General features: G+C 42.3%; 1 protein-coding gene across 1 annotated transcript in view; it reads right to left on the reverse strand.

The window, feature by feature from the left end:
- Positions 1 to 612: 612 nt before the first annotated feature.
- The window catches only part of T265_11321 (hypothetical protein), a gene marked incomplete at both ends in the record, with an annotated part of 35,703 nt that continues 23,229 nt past the window's right edge, over positions 613 to 13,086 (reverse strand). Inside the window, 5 exons of the mRNA XM_009177946.1 lie at positions 613 to 1,037; positions 4,350 to 4,460; positions 9,734 to 9,901; positions 10,704 to 10,897; positions 12,391 to 12,897. Of these exons, the coding sequence (XP_009176210.1) occupies positions 968 to 1,037; positions 4,350 to 4,460; positions 9,734 to 9,901; positions 10,704 to 10,897; positions 12,391 to 12,897 (1,050 nt within the window). The remainder of the gene's footprint in view (positions 1,038 to 4,349; positions 4,461 to 9,733; positions 9,902 to 10,703; positions 10,898 to 12,390; positions 12,898 to 13,086) is intronic.

The raw sequence follows: 13,086 nt of genomic DNA on the forward strand, positions 1-13,086 counted from the left end.
ATTTTGTAGACCTTACGCTTCCCAGACTTTTCAAGGTTTCATGGTCCCTTCTGTCACACCCTGGCTTCTTGCCTGCTAGTTTGCGCCACTTGGAACTTGGCTTGTGTAATGCTCGATTCAGGTAACACAATCTGTAGCACAGGGGTTTCCTTCAAGCTTTACCGGATACATTTATTTCGTTACGGGCTTATTAATATCCACTTTTTCTCACCATGATTAGGAGATATCTGTGGTCGACGAAATGAAGACGCCAGTGAGTGCCGAATCTTGCCACCACACAGCAATAAACTTCGCACTGTGGTTTTACTGCACATGATAAGTGGGACCAAAATATTTACTTGCCTTCTTGTGCCACAATTGGCGGCACAACTTTGTAAAAGGACTTTTGAACTCTGAGGCCCATGTACACTGAATCTATTATCACGAGAGCCAGTGCAGCGTCCCAGACACACGAGGCATTTCACATCTCTCACTATCTTGAACGGCAAGAATATGCTTAGACACTTTCCTGCACTAGAACTGGACTAATCGACACAATTTAAAATGGTTTGCGGCAGTTGCCATTTAGCTGGTTGAAAAGTTCAAAAATGCATCAAAGAAACAAATTTGACCCATAAAATAAACTTTTTCTGCTTTCCTATAACAATATGTCAGAAAAGGATTTTGGAATGCCTTTTATACGGAAGACGCGTTGTGCAAAGACGAGCAATCGTTCCAAAGTGAATCAGTTTACGCAATACTGCAGAAGAAAGACCCAAATGGTTGAGGAGGTTTACAGAAAAGTCGTCTCGAAAATAGCGAAAATAAACAAGAGATGGTTGCCGGTGAAAACGGTATCAGAACAGCTTTTGCAACGGTTATGTGTAAGAAATGCTAAAAATGTAGTTTTTTCTACGTAGTAAGTTCTTCCCTCTAATAAACGTTTGAGCAGACTTATTGACACGCTCGTTATTAGTGGACAACTCGGTTACGGCCCCGGTTTATTCGGAGAATGAGCCACATATGGAATTCGATCTGCCCAGCGTAGTACGTCTTGCCTGTGGAGGAGAAAAGTACAGTGACAATATCAGCAGAACAACACTAAAAATATGATACAGGATTGTATATTGGTTCGTTTTGCCTACGACGTTTCAAGGTCTCGTGAAATTCTCATAAAAAAAATTGAACAACCTTATGTGAAAAGTGCCGCTGAACCGACTGAAGATCCCAGCAGTTAGGGAAATGATCTAAGTGGATACATTGTATGCCTTTATGCGAAAGGAGATATAAGGACTTGGGCATACGGCCATTTAATAATCATATCATCCATCATTACATTATCTCTTGCATAAACAGTATTCAGAAAATTTGATAATACGTCCTACAGTAGTGTGAGGTTTATTAGTGCATGTACCTATAATACGAGCCGGTCTTGATGAAAATTCTTGCTGTTCTATGAGGTAAGAGTGTGAATATAGTACGGTCATTCCCCAGGTGACAGTCATGTCCACACTTCTTGAAGCAGCAAAGCTGCCAACTTTCAAGGAAGGATAGAAGAAATCACTCTGTACTCAACGGCTAGTTGGGATCTCGGGTACATTATTAAAAAAGTCTGGCGAAGCTCATAAGACATATGTTCTACATTGTCGACTTGGGAGTAAGATAACTGAGCCATCTGTCATGGACATGGCCTCAAATGAACTCTCATGTCTTCTGTCTTGTGGACCAGATTGTTGGGTCAGAGACTACAGGCAAGGCCTCGGAACGAAATTTTACCTTCTCCCATGGCCTTGTAGATGAAAATTTAGGTTGGACTTTCAAGGTCAAGTATCTCACACACTTTCGGCACAGGCAGCTGGAAACTAACATCTATCCACGATGCCTCAGAGAAGTAGCTAGTTTCCTTCATTCCCTAGCTCTATCTCTAACCACCGAAGACTCCCTTTGTGCAAGACTTCCGTACGGATGAGAAAGTGCACGAATATCACTATTCTTTCTTTTGATTTACAGGCCTATTTTGGAAGCATGAGGGCTGTCTCGGCAGAAGCGCTTGTACAGATCCTAAAGAACCAACAACGGTTGGTGCTCGCTAAACGTAATCTGCATTTACTTACCTCAAAGAAAATTTCAACACAAACATGAGCATCGAAATTACCTGGTGCTCTTCAGACCACAACCAGTGAAGCACTCAATGTGACCACAAAGCTGTTATGTTCAAGAAACATATACATGTAGGATCATGCTCCGGTTCGTACTTGTGTTTCAGCCTGTTTTTCAGCTGACAAGACGACTATTGAGCACTAAGAGATACCATGCACACATATTCGGCCGTCAATGAGCTCTATCAGCGGCAGCATTCTAGACAACTTAAGAAAGCCGAATAACCAGTTAGCCAGATAAAGGGTAGTTTGAAATCCAAAAGGCTATGGATTTGGTGTTCAGCTGTATGAATAAAAAATCAGCGTGGTGGCTTAATTCAAGTTGGACTTAACTGAGGTCAGTGCATCTGATCGAGTTTAGAAAGGCAATCCCACAAAAACAACAATAACGTTCAACAAGAAGATCTAGGGATCACCGTATCTGCAGTGTCGAATCTGAGTGGGAGAAGGAGAACCCTAGAAAGGGAAGAGGCGTCGGGGATTTCAACTTGGCCCCGCCACCGAGCCAAACTAGCCGCCCATTTTTATAGAGAAAGTTGGTTTCAAAGTCCATCCTGTATCTCATTGCCTGCTCCGGTCGGTCGTAAACATTGAAGAACCATTTGGCTGGCCTTAGCTATCAAAAAGCGACTGACGCACCACCAGCTTCACACTGTGCACGGACTACCAGATATCTCTAGAAGATTAAATCCAAAACTATACGAAAACCTTGAGGATAATCGAAGCATCAAATACTAACTACCTTCACTGTCCTGCTTAAGGATGGAGAAAGATGGCTTTCACAGTTGGCAAAACTCATGTGGAGCATTTGGATGACAAATAAAGTGCCGTAGCAAGGACAAATATTCAGTGTCATAGTCGTTTGTTTGTTCGCTGAGCGATTTGATTGCAAACGTTTTATCACCAATCGAGGTGACGTCATCAGTAATCAAACTGAATCCACTGAGTCTGTGTGTGGACAAAAACTACCGGAGTGCAACTGAGCTTTAAATTTTTCATTCCTTTCGACCTTTTCAGTGACTTTCAGTTGCAAAATTTCTACAATGTTGTGGTCTGTTTGAATAAATCACATTGAGAATACCTGCAGTCAAACCTCATTAAATTTCCCACTGGACAGGGTGCAAATTTATATAGCTGAGGTCTCTGAAATTTACACAAGGAAATGTTGTAATGGAACTACTTGTTGCAGACCAATATCGGTGAGATGGAATAATTCTGATAGTCATGATAATCGATGTAGACCTTGTGAATGCTTAAGAGTGGCTGCGCTCATCCTTGGTCTTGAAGAAGAGTTTTGGACAACTATGTATTAGAGGCAATAGGTGATACCGCTGACGCGCGAATTCGGGAGCGTCAACGTACACTTCCTTGGGGATATCTGGGATAAACCATCCACCGAAGACAACAACATAGATGCATGAGCTCCAACGAGTGAGCGACGGGTGCATGTCTGGCCTTGTTTACCAATGTCTGTAACTCTTGGTAGGTCATGTCTAGATGTCCTCATCCAGGAATTCAGAAGTGCTCAGTGTAGCTCAGTTTGTTTTCACCTCCAGGACCAAGCCGTTGCTTGACCTTCTGTGGCCCGTTTCTACCCTCCGCAAGGAGTTCAGAAAGGGCTGCACGAAGAAGTCCGTTAAGAGTTTACAAAGTGCATCACTAAACCAGGGTAAATCAATGAGTGTTACCAGCTCGCGTATCGTGGACGAGTTGTTGTCTCAAGAAAGAGTTGACGCACTTAAGCATTATCTACGTACTATTCCAACCAACTTTAGGAATACTCCGTAGAGGTCCATGGGCAAATGCTGAAAGCCTTTCAATAGTCAAATCTCATATAAAGATATGGAGTAGCACTCAATTCATGACTGACGCATATTAGAACCCGTCAAGTGTGTATACCATTTGATATGCCAAGCACGAAACTCATTAATGGGGCCAAGGAAGAGGAGTTTGTTGCCAGCAACCCAAAAACGCATCTTGGATGCACCGAAATCACCACGTCGGAAGGGGTAAAATATCTACGCGTGAGCGAAATGACTGTGTCAAATACTGACCACTACGCCTTCGACGCTAGGCAGTAGTTTTCTTGCTATCTAGACTTAAGACGTTTTGGTGCCAAAATTTTACAACTTGGGACCTCAGAGTTAAGGTGAGGCAGGCTACTAAACAGGTAAAAAACAATGGATAAAGGAAGGGTCATTTTATACTCACTTCTCAATTAGATGACAGCCATTAATAAGTAGGCATTCCAGTTTCCTGCAGCCTTTTTTGAGATGTTTCAATGAGGTCACGCTATTTAGAAATGAATACAAATGTGTGAATCTGATCACGCGAACGTTATACAGAAGAAAAAAGGTCAGGAACTTCCGAGGGTTTTGATCGTCAGTTTGCTTCTTAGTGCCCAGTTAAGTCTGTGAAATGAAAGCAATTTGTTGGAGGGAGCACAGAAAAACTTCGAGTCACTGGCTCGACCAGATCCAAATTATGAGGTTTGTAATATATTTTGTGAACTTGCCCTTGACGATCATTGCCGGATTTGTCAAGGAGGGCCTGGTGCAGAAATTTTCATGTGATTTGTCACTGTTTAGGTAGTGCACTCAATGCTGAATGGTATCTCCTGTGGAGTCGTAGTTACTTCTTTGATGCATTGTCGTTGGTTGTTACTCAAGCTGCTGGATCTGCACTACTCTAAACTTGTAGGTAGGGTAACTCACATTACACTTTCATAGAGACTTAAACAAAGCATAAGCTCAGATAGCATGACCTGATCGTCATAATCGGAGAGACAGAGACAGCAACACCGGCGTTGACACAATGTTTGCTTCCGAATCTGGGTGACTAAAGTGAAAATATTTGTAGGATGCATAATTTCCAGGATTCAACGTATGATGATGAACTTTGTATCTGGCGTGGTTCATTAGATATGCGGCTTTTCGTCTGAAAAATTGTTTGCTTAAAAGTACTCCCTTGTAAGTTTGAAGGTGTTCTCCTCGGTTAGCATCATTATCGACTAGAATCTACTGCAAATGATAAATTTGCTCGCGCGTCAGTTTATCCATAGTATGCTTAGGACATCCTCCGTAGGGGCGATCCAACGACAGAATAAAGCAAGCGCAACCAGAATCAGTTAACTTCGCAAGCATTTCTTTATAGAAATCAAGTGAATCAGTTCATTGACATGAAAATCATTATATATGTGTTTGCTGAGAAGCTTAAGAGAAGTTTTAAAGTGATATGTAAAGTGATATGGACCACTCACGTCATTAGTGAACATCCAGAAATGTCCAAAGTCCGAAGATAAGAACAGGCGACTGATATGTACTCCGTGCTCAAATCAGTCAACTGGTGAATAGAAAGTGAGCATGTTTAGTATTCAAACAAAAGGATGGAAAATTCATACCATCAAATAGCGGATTGAAAGTTGGTTGCCACATGACGATGATGCTTGTTATACACAGTCAGTCTTGATCACTATTCTAGGGCCTTCTAACCAACTTGTAACCTGAGTTAATTCCCCGTACAAGATCCAAGTCTCAAATGCTTTTGACGGTGTCTTCCGCACCCTGAAGCTTGATTCCTCCTTTTCTTCATAGCTTTGAGCGGACCCAAATAAAACATGCTACTTTTGCAACCATTTTGAAGCAATACTGTTTGATATGGGGTCCATAGAAGCCACAACATTGACGGGCACGATAATAAAGAAACAGTGAGTGATATCCCAGCTCCCCTCAATAATGCATTTCGTTAGAAGGACTTCTTAATGTATAGTTCTAGCAAAGCATGGTCAAGACCCATTTCACAAAGAAGCCTGCAGGAACCTACAAAGCACTCAAGTTTGCAGGCCGGATATGCATTCACGCTACCAAAAATGGCCTCTACAGTTCCCGTCACTGGAACGGAATCCACTATACGCTGTCTTTACAGCTGCGTGAATTGGGTGACTTGAGGATCAGCAACGTGTAGTACTGAGTAAGTGCAATCGATGTCATGAAGGTATACCGTTGCATTCACGGGGCTTTGTTGTTAATGGCCACCAGCACTGGTGCACACACAGGGGAACAGTGTTGTGCGCCGTCTGAGGACATTTCAGAACATTCTGCGTTTCTTAAGCAAAACTTTACATTTCATCATCAATATTGTCATGTTAGTCTATTTGATAGAACAAGCCCGTTGTTTATCTTGCTGCTCATGAGCTCGTGCTGAACCATACACCATCCACCATTTCGGTTCATATGCACTAGATTTCTCTTAGTCGGCTTCAAGTGGCTTCAGCAAAAACTGTGTCGTGTCCGTTTTGAAGCAGAAGGGATTGACATAAGCCTTTCTGAGGCCTTATCTAGCAAACTAGGTTACAAACATTGAAACAAAGACACGACGTGAAGGAACCTACTCACTAGGTTGCTAAAAACTCTTCGACAGCCCACGACTGGTTTCGCCCTTCTTGAGGCTCATCAGGTAGAACATAAGGTTGACGAAACTCGGGGACTTTGCCTACCTGATGAGCTCCAAGGAGAGTGAAACCGGTCATGGTCTGTCGAAGAGTTTCCAGCAAACTTGTGAGCAGTTTTATGAAATTGTATTGCGATATCTCGAATATCGTGCCAACTGAAACGTGATGCGGCTTGTGTGCAGTACATTCAGTTGTAGAATGCCATGAACTAGAGATTCAGTTGAGTTTCCTGTGAAAAACGAATAGATTTGCAAATGTGTGTATTGCTCGAAAGATACGTCTTTTTGACCTGGTTAATCGGTGGACGACTGAACTCAGCATAAAGCAGGTATTTACTTAAGTGAGACAGGATACCTCTGAGTCGTTTGCACACTAAATCCCACTTTAACTACCTCGAAGCATCATCATTCAAAAGAACAATCAATGGTAAAGCTGCCAAGCTCAGCGAGAAACTCAACAGCCAAGTGAGTCTAATGGGTTCAGGAGTTGAAAATTTGTTGGTTGAATGTTAACTTACTTTTCTACAGGAAACCAGTTTGACCACTTGCAAGTATCGACAGCAGAAGGAAAGAGCTTTTATACCCTCGTCAGTTAAGTTCTGAAGAAACGTTTATGAACCAAGTAAAGTATCTGAACTTACATTACAAAAGGATAAATCAACAAATTCTAAGTGTTCCGCCCGCTGTGCAAATTTTTCCAGCCCGGCGTCGACTATTGAATAACATTTTGCTATTTTCAATTCGCGCAATCTCGGCAAGTTCCCAATGGCAGCCAGACCCTTGAATTTGGAGAGAAGGTATGTCAGCTGGTGATTTGGCAAGTTGCGTGGTGGAAAACGGAGACAAGAGATAAATTTCTTCCTGGAAATTACTTACGTATTTTCGAAGCTACCCACCCACGAAACATATTTGTTATGTTGCACCCACAACAAATAAGTTATACCTTGTCGCATATGGCAAGGTTTATGACATTTGCAATACATAAGTTCTGAATGATGATAATTTACCAACGTAATACCCGGTATTTCTCCATACAGAACTACAAAATATGTTAATTGACGCATTTACGTGGCTGAACCTTAAACACTTTTACTACTCTGTATCCAGTTTAATACAGCTGCACGTTAAAACATTGCTGAGTCAATTTAGCTGAGGTGACAGAATGTTTGAGGCAAAGTCAGAGGGCGAAATCCATTTCAAGCCCGTTACGAAGGCAGGGATTATAAAGATTAGTTTTTGACGAGCAAGAGGTAAGCTGTGCTGAGCGGTTTTATACATTCCAACCTCAGGTCATTTATCTATCCCAACCATTAGAATTGTAGCCGAAAATTAACTCCTCTGACGCTGATATAGAGAAAATGTATAAATAACCGAGATGAATGAAATAAACTGGACAGCCGTCAACTATGAAAAAAGCAACACCCTTAAACAACAGCAATAATGGTTTTTCACTGCAATGGTCTCTCTATTTTGAAGTGACGGTTAACTTCTAGTGAAAGTTAGAAGCGGTGTGCGCCCAAGGTGTCCATGGTTCTCAGAATATCGATTTTTCGAATGAAAATTGAACACCGTAATGTAACACTTGAGGCCCTTGAAAAGGTACCAATCAGTTTGCACCTTGAAGTTTCCGTAGCAAAACTGACAGAATACATGACAAGCTTGCGTTGTGGGACTCTATTTTGTATGGTGCATATGCGGGTCTGAATGCTGTATCAGTTATTGCAATCGATCCGGCATTTAATGTATAAAATGAGGACGATAGGAAGAAATGTATCACATCCACGCCTAACACCACTGGATGAGGTTAACTCAGGAAAAAATTGTCTTTGACAAGTACATGTGCACGGGAAGAGGCCTATAAAAGCTTTATAGGAGACAAGAATTAAGCAGATATACCATTCATCACCAGAAAGTGCTACAGTTTCCGACGGGTCACAGAGTCAAAAGCAGATTTGAGATCAAGGAAAACTACTATTGTTAGTCGTTCCGGAACTCGATGCAAAGTGGAGATATAATCAGTATAACTCGGTGTCGGATAAAACCCAGCTTGATTCTGGCGGATCCTACTCTCCATATGAGTGCCAACGGGTGAAAATACCAGAAAGCTGTGGCCACTGCAACGATGATCGGTGTTTTTTGCATGATATTCTCGCATTTTTTGAATATAGGAGTCACCTTCTGGAGCACTGTTGGTATTACTATTTCCTCATTTCAGATACTATAGAGTCAGTTTGTCAGGATGCAATGCAGGCTGCACACCCTCTGGTACAGATGCTTTTTTGCTCTGCAGCAAGCTTGACTTCGGTTGTATTTCCACTCGGGTTCTTTTGATCTTTCAATGGGTAAGCTGATAGGTGCCGGACGAACTGTTCTTCAGGGCGCTCAGTCATCGTTCAGAATGACTTTTGTGTGAAAAAACCATGGGTCAAGAACCTTCGAAGATCGCTTCGCCAACTCCCACCATCGTCAACTCATAAGCTCGAAAAAGAGCAAAACTCGAGTCCAATGTTTACACCCTTGGTGTGGACTAACCACAATCCTTGCGCCCAGGCGGGAGGACAACTGTTCAAATGAAAGTAATATGAGCCTGAATTCTGAATTAATCCCAGCATGTAGACAGCAAAAGACTAACGCAAACCGTGTCTGGTAAAAAGCAGTGAGCGGATCACTGAAAAGTGTTTTCGTATTTGGTTTTTATAATTTTAGTGTTTTGTTACTTTAAACTCTTTAGTGTTAAAAACTGCACAAGGAGATGTCAGGTCACACTCCATGTACGGAAAATGCCGCACTTGCCTGCGTTTTGACTAGCAGCTGCGATCCAGTGGTTGTAATCACTTCAGCTAGTTGGTTGTTGACTAAATGGCTGTGGATCTCTTTGTCGAGCTCAGCAACTAGAGAGTAAACTTTTCGTCATCAAATCAACAGACTTTGTGAGTGTGCGGATAAGTGGGTGAACAGGCCAGTAGCCTCCTGATCAGGAATCAATAAACGCACCCGAGCCACCAATATTTCGACACTATCCCAGCTATATTTCCAGATTGCAAGCACTAAAGGTTTTTTTTTCTGGAATTGGGAGACTAAAAGTAGTCTGGGAAATAGCTCATTCATATACACAAAACACGGACGACAAAAATTAACACACATACCTCAAAGTTGGTAATTTTGACTGCAAAATGGATCTACTTACTCGGTTATCTAAGTCCGTACCGGAAATATTCAGTTGCCAGAGCCCTTTCCAGCGGTCGAGCCTCATCAACGCAGGCTTAGAAATCCTCGCACAGAAAGCAACACTGAAGTAGGCCAGTTGTGGAAGTCTGAGAGAAACGGATATGGACCAGTTACTGCCCATCCTCCCCGAAACATGCAAGTGGAACAGCATTTACATGTCTGCTAACTTCATTATTTCATCTTACTAAAGCTTGTGTGATTACCAAGAAGCGTTATATGGAACCTTAAGTTTGCGTGGATTCTATGTTTTCTCGAACCTCGCTATGCGGCGTTCAACCCAATCGAACGCACTTTCACAATGGACATTATTCACACAATTCGTTCAACATCCGGATATGGCTTCAGTAAAAATCTGTGTACCCCTTAACAAATGTTTGCGAGAGTTTCGTAACGATAAAAATATGAAAGCATAATTAACCGGTCCCAAACTTTTGATTCATGACTAACTTGGAGCTTTTTTGCGTTTTTTATCAAAACGTTTCCTCTTCGTTCCGCCTCCAAAGAGATTGGAACAAGTAGATGAGATAAAAGTGCTGATCACCAAATACACGAAGCCTAGTATGGTGAAAGTTCACTCAAGCCCAGGTAGACGCAGAATTGTGTAGAAAAGTCATTTAGATGTGTTCAACCCCGAATATTGTGCTGAACGTGAGTGGGAAGTCCGTATACTAAGCTTGGGCAGAAATTAAAATGTCGGCTGTAGATGTGTTTTTCTTGCCGAAATAAGTGTCTGACAATGTTAACAGGTATCTCCTGGCCCTTGTGATAGGCTGGATTATACCTGCTCCATGATCATTTCAGCAGGTTGACTATCACTTATATACGTATAAACCACAAGTGCATAACATATGGCTAAACCGACCATACACTAAAAATGCTCTCACTTACCGTTTATCCAAACAGATAATGGATCGATCCGTTAGGTTCCCACAGCCAGCCAGGTATAGCTCTCGTAGTTTCGGTGCGTAGGCACTCTGGGCGATACACTTCACACCCACATCTGTCAATTTCATGCAGCGAGAAAGGTTGATCACGACTAAGCTTGGAAACATCGCTAGGTCCCGGAGAGTTGAATCTGTAAGCTTAAAAAAGGAAAAAGCCGCCCAAATCACTCGAACTAAGTAGCTCTAAGCAACCGAGGATTCAGATGTTTATTTCTGTGTCAGGAGCGATCTGGCTTTTCCCAAGTAGGGTGCAAGTAGGTAGAACCACAACAAGGGGAGACAGGTTTACTCCAAACTACTATATCAGCAAAACGTACTAGCAAGCATAGTAATCAAGGTCAAAGGTCATGTCGTTATTTAGTACTAGCGTTCCCTTAATGTAAGCGACCCTAGCTGGAGGGCACTTCACTGAAGGGACCAATCAGAAGACAGGTTGATAAATTGAACATGTGAACCATGAGTTGCAGAAATCAAGCCGAAGGTGTCAACAGGCAGGGAACAGAATGAGTAGAGCGCACGTCTGGCAATCGAAAGACCGTAGCTTGCGTTCACTCTCGGGCTTTCTGGTTCCTTGCGACGATCCGAAAAGCCTCTTAAGGTATCTAAGCGATATAAACCTTGAGTCCATGTCATACGAGCGCCTCGCTAGCTGCATTAGAAGATATCGACTGTTGATCAACTGGGTAGGCGTGTGGCGGATGGCTGTAAATTTCTAGTGCCTAACCGAAGACAAGCCCCCTGTGTCACCCATTCTGTAGAGTACTTGTGCGTCAAGCAAATAGTAGGGATTCGGGTACATCACGAGGCGTTTTCTTTTGCTCGCGCTACGTGTGTCTAAAGTTCGTCCTTTTAGATCTACAGATCTTCCGTTTAGCTTCGTCAACAGCTGTGAGCCCAAGTTATCCGGAATAAACTACAAGTTTGCAGGATCATTTTTCAAGATAACATCAATGCAACAGATGAAATAAGTGAGGGTGGTTGCTGATCTGACAAGCTGTTAGGCACAAAACATACAACTCCACAGTGCCTCTCTCTTATGAGGGAACCTTACATCACACTACGCTATCATCATCATCATCATCATCATCGCCATTATTATTATTCTTACCGTCATCATCATCATCATTATCATTTTCGGGCTGTAAAAACCGCGTACTTGCTTTACACTGGTTACAGATGCGACAGTTACGTTCACCCATGATTTGGGAAGGCAGAGGAGTGGGCAGCTAGGACTGGTATACGGAGTGGGTGATCAGGATATTGCAGACTATAAAGTGTGATCGGTTCCTCTATAGTTGGAGAGTTGTTCCTTCCGACAACCATTCGACGTACTTCAACATCACCCGGTGGAATTATTCATAATAGTTTTACTTCATGCAAACCATAGGCGTGTGAAAAAACCGCCTTGTTTCTTGGAAGAAGTTTCCGTCACAAATGACACGAATTTTTTGACGCACTTTTTTACTCATACAAAAACATTGGTTTTTCTTCGACTTTTCCTCAAAGTTTGGAATACAGCTAGGAACGCTGTCACTTCGAAAAACACTGTTTTTCTGAGTTGGTCCACCGGAGAATAATATCAGAGAAGTAAAAAATGAGTACTCCATGAAAAATCTCAACGGTGGACTTACATTCGAACAGTTAGTCATGTAGAGTTGTCTGATCAACTCCATGGGTTGATCGTTTCGGTTTACTGATATAGCATTGGTGATAGGCTTGCTCCACGAAGGTTTCCGATTGTGCGTCTCGGCTGCCAACTGTTTGAAGCAATGACCTCTACATCCTGGTAAACCGGAAACAAACAATTTCCGGATTCCTCTTTTAACGACCCAACTGAGACCTTCGTCATCAACCGGATGCTTTGAAGGATTCAACTGCTTGCTTGTCCTTTTTTTAACATGCGTTTTCATCACGATGGTGCTGACTTCATCGCCTGTGGTGTCCTGTTTTTCGACGTTATTCTCGGATGGTTCTTGATGAACCGGGTTTACTCCACTGCCCGAATTCTCCAGGCTTATTGTTTCAATTATGGGACAATGTGAACCGAGAATCTGTGCAACGGCAAAGTTCAAAAGAGAGGGGAAACCACGAGACTTTGCAAGTCGAAAAACCCATATAAGCAGATCAGAGTTCGTAATCTAGAATTAGGAAGAATAGCAGTTGCTCATTCGGTCTGTTAGTTAACAAGATGGCAAAACAAACTTACTGTGAACGCAGTCAGAAGGCTATGGCATAAACAGGTATTGTTTTATCTGATCTCGATACATAGGGTTTAGAATGGTTGTTATTTTGTCGGTGGTTTTAACGTCTTTCCCCACAGATTCCTG

This window comes from Opisthorchis viverrini (assembly GCF_000715545.1).
Source record: "Opisthorchis viverrini unplaced genomic scaffold opera_v5_475, whole genome shotgun sequence".
Taxonomy (NCBI): Eukaryota; Metazoa; Platyhelminthes; class Trematoda; order Opisthorchiida; family Opisthorchiidae; genus Opisthorchis; species Opisthorchis viverrini.